General features: G+C 34.5%; 1 protein-coding gene across 1 annotated transcript; it reads right to left on the bottom strand.

Annotated features, from left to right (window-relative positions):
• Window positions 1–346: 346 nt before the first annotated feature.
• Window positions 347–2,583, bottom strand: LOC127073847 (protein NRT1/ PTR FAMILY 2.11). The gene is made up of 4 exons (XM_051015079.1): window positions 2,369–2,583; window positions 2,053–2,270; window positions 1,422–1,981; window positions 347–1,341 (listed from the first exon to the last, which is right to left on the bottom strand). Exons 1-4 carry the CDS (start codon window positions 2,496–2,498, stop codon window positions 480–482), a joined length of 1,770 nt encoding a protein of 589 aa, XP_050871036.1. The 5' UTR covers window positions 2,499–2,583; the 3' UTR covers window positions 347–479.
• Between the last annotated feature and the right edge of the window lie 5,609 nt (window positions 2,584–8,192).

The following is an 8,192-nucleotide window of genomic DNA, read 5'->3' as shown; positions in this document are numbered from 1 at the left end:
ATGATTAAAACAGTGTTAGGATAATGAACCATTCTCTTGTGCAATTAATTTCCACTTATATAAAAAATTGAGTGGTACAACACATTATCCATTTCAGCTCATTTTCTCATACGTAATAATCATATTTTGTCCTTAAGTCCAAAAATAATGAATTCAACTAAAACTTTATATACGACCAAAATAAGATAGATGTAACATCACTTAAAAATAACTTTTATTTTAACTAAAATTAAATTATTATTTTTTTATGCAAATAAAACTATGAATTAATGCAAATATTATGTCCCTATTGGAGTGCATGTTTGATTCTCCGATTTATGCACGAGTTCTATAGAACAAAACAAAATACATAAATTCAATAGTTTCATTACCAGTCATATTGGTGAATTAAATCTGACAACAAATTAGATAATACAATAAGGAGTTTCAACAATCCTTATAACAACATTTATTCCTAAGATTCTTCCTACATTACACTTTCATGCACTACTAATGCTACTACTAGTTTCTCTATACTTAAACCATTTGGAACACATCAAAAAGTACCCAAAATTGAAGAGTTCTATTGCAGCAATCAAGTAATAAAAATACTCTAATCTTCCCTTATTAAGATCTTCTGATAACCAATTTCCTGTTGCGGAATTCGAAGTTGTTTTATGAACAATAGAGATAAGAAAAGCACTCAAATAACTTGATCCTGCCATGGTACAAAAGAAAAGTGACCCTGCAATGGTTTTCATATTCTCAGGAAACTGTTTATAGTAAAATTCAGTTAGTCCAACAGCACAAAAAGCTTCGGAAACTCCAGCTAATATTAACTGCGGAACCAACCAATAACCCAACATCGATGAAATCGCGCCTTTTCTCGGGAGAATTCCGACCGGATCGGTTAAAGCTAAGCGTCTTCTTTGTATCTCAACTACTGCAGATACAAGCATACATAGTATAGATAGAAATATACCAACACCAACTCTTTGAAGGAGTGTGATTCCGGCTTCTTTTCCGGTGAATCTTCGGAGGAACGGAACAACTAATCTATCGTAGATTGCTAACCATATTGTCATGCTCAACATTAAGACCACCTGGTATGATGCACCAGGTATGTTGAAGTTGCTATTTCCGAGTCGTCTATTTGATTGAAGAGCTTGAAAAACAAGGAATGTGTGTTGTTGAGAGAGAGATAGAAAGAACAAAATGCCTGAAAAGAATATAGGTAATAATCTGACCAAACACTTAAACTCTTCAACTTGTTGTATGCTGCAAAGACTCCATGGATCAGCTGCTGAACCATCTGGATTTATCGTGTCTCGTGGAGTGATTATTGCAGCTTTGTCCAAAACCCTATTAATATTGATTGAACCAAATAATAAGAAAAACATGAAGTTAACAGAAAAATTAACAGAAAAGATTGATGCATTCACCTGAATTGATTTGTGTAAGGAAGCTTTAAATTAAGAGAGCTAGGTGGAACATAATCAAAGAGTGAAAGCATTGGATTCTGAGAAGGTAGTTTAAGTCCTCTTTTCTTGACTGCAACCACTAAAACTTGAACAATACTTTTGATGGGACTTCCATTTGGTTTAATTCTAACATAATATTTGGTTCCGACGAAAAACACGACACAAGCTATGAACATCAAAGCAGCCGGAATTCCAAGACCAATTGCCCAACTCACATTTGATTGTACATACACAATTAATGTCAAAGACACCATCTGTGCAAAAGTAACCGTAAAAAAGTACCAATTGAAAAAACTGTTGATACCTCTCTTTCCCGAATCTGTTTTCGGATTGAATTGATCAACACCAAAAGCTAAACTACATGGTCTAACCCCTGCAGAACCTATTATCATTAAAACAAATGCCGACATTAGAAAAAAGATTTGTCCCGGAGTTGGTCCTTTGCATGTTGCGCTTTCCTTTTTGCACTGTGGCGGATGAAGATTCTTGAATAATGCTGTAAATTCTATTCCAAGCAATCCCTGATAATTAAAAGGGTTTATTATCAACCGAAATGAAAAGGGTTGAATCTCAGTGAATCATGGCAGCATACCAGAAAGCAAATAATTGAGCAGACTGCTAAAGTCTTGTAGCGGCCGAAAAATGTATCGGAGAAGAAAGCACCAAGCAAGGTAGAAAAGTTGGTACTGCCACTGAAGATGTTGATGATGTTCGCAGCTGTGACGTTATCCAGGTTGAATACTGTTGTAAGATAAACCAGCAGGTTCGCTAATGTTCCAATGGCTCCCAATTTCTCAAATATTTCATTTCCTTTCATCAAAAATTTCAACAATAATTAGACTAAAAAAACACTGTGAAAGATTGTAAGAGAGAGATTAAACATGTTTTCCTACTCCTTAGTTAGTTACCTATGATGTAAGGCATGACCTTCCAGCCTCTGTAGATGATCTTAGGATCATCATCTTCAAATTCATGTTTTCCACTGATCTCAAAGCTTTCTTTCTCAATTGCTTTCATTGTTGTTTCACTTTCTCCCATTATTCACAGTAATGTATGAAATCTCATTTGCTCCTTGGTCACATGGAGGAAGAAATATATAGACAAAGAAGGACACTGGAAAAGCCTTACTAAGAAAGTGCTTTAAAATTAAAAGACAAGTATATTAAAAAGTTATAAATAGAAATTTAATTTTGGATTTATCTATTTAATTGTTAGAAATTTAAAAATTTAATTTTTTAACATAAATTAGGATAAACATTATTCATTTCATCCTAAATTATATGGGAAAGAATATTTTTTTTTCTGAATTGTAAGGAAAAAAATTTATTAAGACAAATTTTAATATATTGTTTCAAAAATATAATTTTTTACCCAAATAATTTATTTTTTCAAATTAATTTTAACATAATTTCCAAAATTCCTCACTTTCAAATTTAATTTAAGTTCGATTTTGATAACGACAATTGAATTGACTACTCCATCAGTATACAACTTTAAAAATCATATTTTAGAAAAAATTTAAAATTATAAGTGAATTTAATTTTTAAGTTCATTGAATGTATAACTATTTAATATTTTAAAATTATTTTAAGTATAATAATTGTCAAAGATAATATTTTGTTTAGTAAATGTTCGAATATTAAACCGTTTCCTAATATCTGTTTTTTTCTTCTTGTTAATGGGATTATATTAGTATTTGTCAAAACAAATACATATGGATTTGTTGAAATCAAATGGAATATAAATCTTTAGTTTAATTAAGTTTGAGATTTTTTATTTTAAATAATCACATTTTTCAATTAAAATTTTCAAATAACTTATTTTTTAAAATATTTACGAAAATAACCACATTTCATTAAGCATGGGTCAGTTGACACATCTATTTTTCTATTAAACCGAGGCGTCAATGGCCTAGGCACATGCATGCAATGAAGTCAAGTGCATTGGCGCATGCTTGCAAAGAAGACAATTGCATTGGCGCATGAATACACTACATCATGTGTATACGCCAATGCATGTGGCGCATGCTCTATGTTAATTTTTTAAATATTTTATACTTATAAATAATTAAATACGTAAATGAAAAATAATTATTAATATTATAATATAAAATTAAAATACATAATAATTGACAAGAAAATCAATAACCCGTCCGATTGAAACGTCCCCCTGTTCCACATCCAAGTGAGTTAGCCTGCCTTCGAGGTCTCCCACGATTTCTCTGAGGTGTTTTGGGTCTTTGAGTGCTGACATGATGCAATGGTGGCTGGTGTGAAGGTCTGGTGAAAGGTCCAACGGTATTTGATAGATTTGTCATCATTTCTCCTCAATAGTTGGGGGGTTGTCGTCAACGGAGCTTCCACAATTGAGTTCGATGTCCATGTTCTCGTAGTTGGGTTGTTGTAGTTGAGTGGTTTGTGGATGGTATGGTTTCCCGAATTGGGACATTGAATCATTTTGAAAACGAAGCAATGGTTCTTGTGGTGTACTAAAGTCAAACAATGGTTGGGTGTTGTGGCGATAGGATGTTTGGGTGTTCATAAGTGGGGGGCTACGATGACATGAGGTTGAATCGTATGAATCATTCGGGCTATAGACAGATGTGGTGGCTGTGTATGGTTGTTGGTGGTTAGGGTTTGATTCCTTATTTTGAGATTGAGTGTGTGATATGAACTGGTTGCGAGGTTGGGTGTTTGATGGTTAGATGTATATGGTATGGTGATTATGTGAGGTTGGTCGTTGGGTTTGGGTGGGTTGACATTGTTCTTGGGTGGGGATTTGTTGTTGGGCGTTTGATGACAAAACTCGTTGGCATGGATCAATAAAATACCTTGGCTCAGACAGAAACTGTGGCGTTGTAACCGACCTAAATCATGCCATATAATGTTGAGTTGGTCTAGCACCATGTATGACTGGTTCGTTTAAGATGTGTTTCCATCGATTCCTCCAATGACGAAACATCTCTTTTGCGAAGTCTCTCCAATCCGAATAATCCCATTAGCCATCGACCCTTTGTTGATACCAATCTCCCAAACACGTCGAAGGTTCTGGAATTTGTTGTTACATGCCGAACTGCAGTTTTACACGGTCACTCTAGTGCATCTCCACAGTAGTGAATAGGATGATTTGTGTTAGCTGCTCAAACTGCAGCATCATCATGGTTAACCTGATGATCAAGACCCAGATACGACCTCCAGATAAATTCTATAACAATTTGACATGATTAGAGGATATGTAATTGGATAATTTTTTTAAAATCAAAAGTAGAGTTCTTTAGTAGTAATACATCGCCTGGTCCAATATGGTCTAAAAGATTGCGATAAACTACTACAGCGTGTTTGGAACACCTGTTGTAGTTCATCCCCTTAACTGACCATCTAGATCGAAAAGATTGAAAATATATTAGTTACAGTCAGTTGTAGTATAAAGTCTAATAAATTAGAAGATTTAATATAAACTTACTTTGTTGCATAGGGGAATGTGAATGACTTCTCGTTGACCGGGACGAGTGACGACAGTCTTGACCAATCCCATACTTGTAAAAAATAGGTGCAAGAATAAAACGTACAAGTATTTTTTTTGGCATTTTTATACAACGAACTATATAGATGGGACAAAACATCTGAACCCCAACTATATGTACCTACTTTATTTATGTTTCGTAACAACGACAAATACATAATATTTACCGTATTACCAGTACTTTCAGGAAATAAAAAATTACCAAATAGAATCATAATATAACATCGAGCTTTAATTATCTTTTCATACTCAGTAGATTCTTTATTTAATGTTATACTTGAATAATACTATTTAAGATATTTTAAATTAATACCTTGACCCCTAGGTTGACCCGAAGACTGTCCCGTAGTTGTGTCTTCACACAAAGGGGCACCCAACAATTCCTCGTATATAGAGTTATCTTGGTTAACTCAGCAATTTATGGCCTTACCATCGATTGGTAGACCTAACAACATGTAGACGCCCTCAAGTGTGACAATACACTCACCGAAAGGAAGGTGAAACGTGTGGATCTCCGGTCTCCATCTTTCTAACAAAGCAAGAATAAATTTATAGTCAATTGAGTATGAGACTATGTTGAGTAGATTACCAAAACCGCATCCTCTAAGATATGGTTCTATCAAAGGATCGTGTGGTACATATTCATGTACACGACATCGAAATCTCTTTGGGTCCTAATAAAAGATAATTAAGAAATAAGTAATAATAAGTAATAAACAATAAAGAAATTTTGTTAAGAAATAAGTAAGAATAAGTAATAAACAATATAAAATAAGTAATAACATACAAATGTCGCAATATTATCGATTTCTCCTTGATGTTCATCATCCATGGTCAATAGAGACATATTGTTTCATATAGGTTGAGTGTTGCAGAGAGGATGAGTGTTGCAGTATTTATATATGAGAAACTAAGTTGAAAGTAAGTTGAGTATAAGCTTGATGGTAAGTTACATTCACGGGAAAGTGTATTTTGCATGTGATGTATGTGAAGGCGCCATTGGTAAGGGAGCATGCATGTATTTTTTGCATGTGATGCATGTAAGTATGCGCCATTGGTAAGGGCGCATGAATGGTTTTTTGCATGATGCATGTGAACGTGCACCATTGGTAAGGGTTCATGCCTTGTCTTGTTAGGGTAGAGGAATCTTGCAGGAATCATGCAAGCACCATTGGAAAAGGCGTATGCCTTGTCTTGTCATCTTCATGCAGGAATAGTGGCAGAGATTTAAAAAAAAAGATGATGTGTGATCAGTGCACTTGCCTTGTCTTCTGCATGACTTTCCTTCACCATTTATCATATTTAACTGCCGCATGCTAATAAGTGATCAGTGCACTCACCATCAAACACTAAAATTTCATCTTAAAAAAATGTCTTCATCACCACATTACATGATCAATGTCCATACCGATGGTGAAATATTTGAGTGTCACTTATTCGGTTTTTGTTTTCGCAACACAGAAGTAACCCGGTTTATAATAAATAGATAGTCAAATTTTATGCATTTGAAACAAAGAATAGAAAATAAATTGCAGTGTAGTCAGGTGGGATAAATCATCTACAAAATTTTGGTGTTTTTTTTGTAGAAAACCAAGTAAAGTTTTATTAGTTAAAGATTCAAGATGATGACGATGTTCACCATATGTTTCTCAGACATGAACAATCTGGGTACAATGATATTGAGTTATATATATTAACACAACAAAATCAAGTGTCTCGGTTTGTTTATCTGTCACAAGTGTTTTGTGAAATGGATGAAGACGAACAAGCTGAAGTCAATGTTGTTGACGAGGAAGAAAAAGAAGTTGAGTTATTGGTTGATGAAATGGTGAACAATGAAGAAGAAGAAAAGCCATTACCAGCTAGTCATGTATATTGTCCACATCAACATATGACAAGCTTGAATTTGGGTATAGATGAACCTTCATTAGATATATTTTACAATCCATATGTGCAAATTCAAGGATCTTTGAAACAAGGATACAAATTTCGTACAAAAGAAGACTGTGTCAGAACCATTAAAAAGTATAACATGGAATTATCATCTGATTATAGGGTTGATCGAACTAATGCAACAAGGTATAAGATTTATTGTTGAAATGAGCTTTACATGTTTCGGTTGTCAGCATCTTACCAGAAGAGGAATGATTCTTGGGAAATAGGGTCTATGGGTCCTGTTCACACATGCTTAATCACGAACCCAATGCAAGATCATCGTAAACTCAACTCTCAGTTAATATGCGATGAAATTTTGTCTGTCATTAGCGATAATCTGTCGTTAAAGGTGAGTACAATCATCTCGCATATTGTTACACAATACAATTATACTCCATCATATAGGAAGGCATGGATAGCTAGGACTAAGGCAATTGAAAAAGTATTTGGCAATTGGGAGGAGTCATACAAAGAAATTCCAAAATACTTGGTGGCTCTAAAATACTATGCTTCAAGGACTATTGTCAATTTGGAAACATTATCAGCGTATACCCCAGACGGGACTTATGCTAATGGTAATGGCATATTCTATCGACTCTTCTGGGCGTATCAGCTATGCAGCAAAAGTTTTGCTTTCTGTAAACCTATTATACAAATTGATGGTACATGGTTGTACGGGAAATATAAAGGAACGCTACTGATGGCAGTGGCACAAGATGGAAACAACAACATTTTTCCAATCGTCTTTGCACTAGTTGAAGGGGAGATTGTTGGGGGATGGAGTTTTTTCTTAAAAAATATTTGATTGCACGTTGCTCTTTATCCTAACTTATGTTTGATCTCAGACATACACCCTTCAATAGTGAGTGCCTATAAAAACATTGATAATGGCTGGCAGGATCCTCCTTTAACACATGTCTATTGCATTAGACATATCGCTCAAAATTGCATGCGGGATATCAAAGATAAAACATTACGGAAGAAGGTTTTCAAGGCATGGTATGAATTAAAAAAACCTTCTTTCAAACACTACCGCGAAAACATCAGATTTTCAAACGCAGATGCAGTAAGGTGGATCAACAATATTCCATTGGAGAAGTGGACTGGGGCATACGACAACAGTCAATGATGAGGCCACATGACAACAAATCTTGTGGAATCAATGAACTCTGTCTTCAAAGGCATCTGAAACCTACTTATAACTACTTTAGTGCAAGCAACCTATTTTAGGCTAGGGGAACTGTTTGAGATCATACATTCCAAATGGAGTTAGGT

Source organism: Lathyrus oleraceus, chromosome 4 (genome assembly GCF_024323335.1).
Source record: "Lathyrus oleraceus cultivar Zhongwan6 chromosome 4, CAAS_Psat_ZW6_1.0, whole genome shotgun sequence".
Taxonomy (NCBI): domain Eukaryota; kingdom Viridiplantae; phylum Streptophyta; class Magnoliopsida; order Fabales; family Fabaceae; genus Lathyrus; species Lathyrus oleraceus.
Note: the sequence above shows the minus strand (reverse complement) of the source record. Positions and strands in the feature narration are given on the sequence as shown.

Excerpts from the sequence above, each read along its gene's own strand:
- LOC127073847 (XM_051015079.1), bottom strand. The coding sequence starts at position 2,498 with ATGGGAGAAAGTGAAACAACAATGAAAGCAATTGAGAAAGAAAGCTTT. Across the intron at positions 2,271-2,368 it reads GGTCATGCCTTACATCATAG|GAAATGAAATATTTGAGAAA; the intron begins GTAACTAACTAA and ends TTTTGATGAAAG. Across the intron at positions 1,982-2,052 it reads GCTCAATTATTTGCTTTCTG|GGATTGCTTGGAATAGAATT; the intron begins GTATGCTGCCAT and ends TTTAATTATCAG.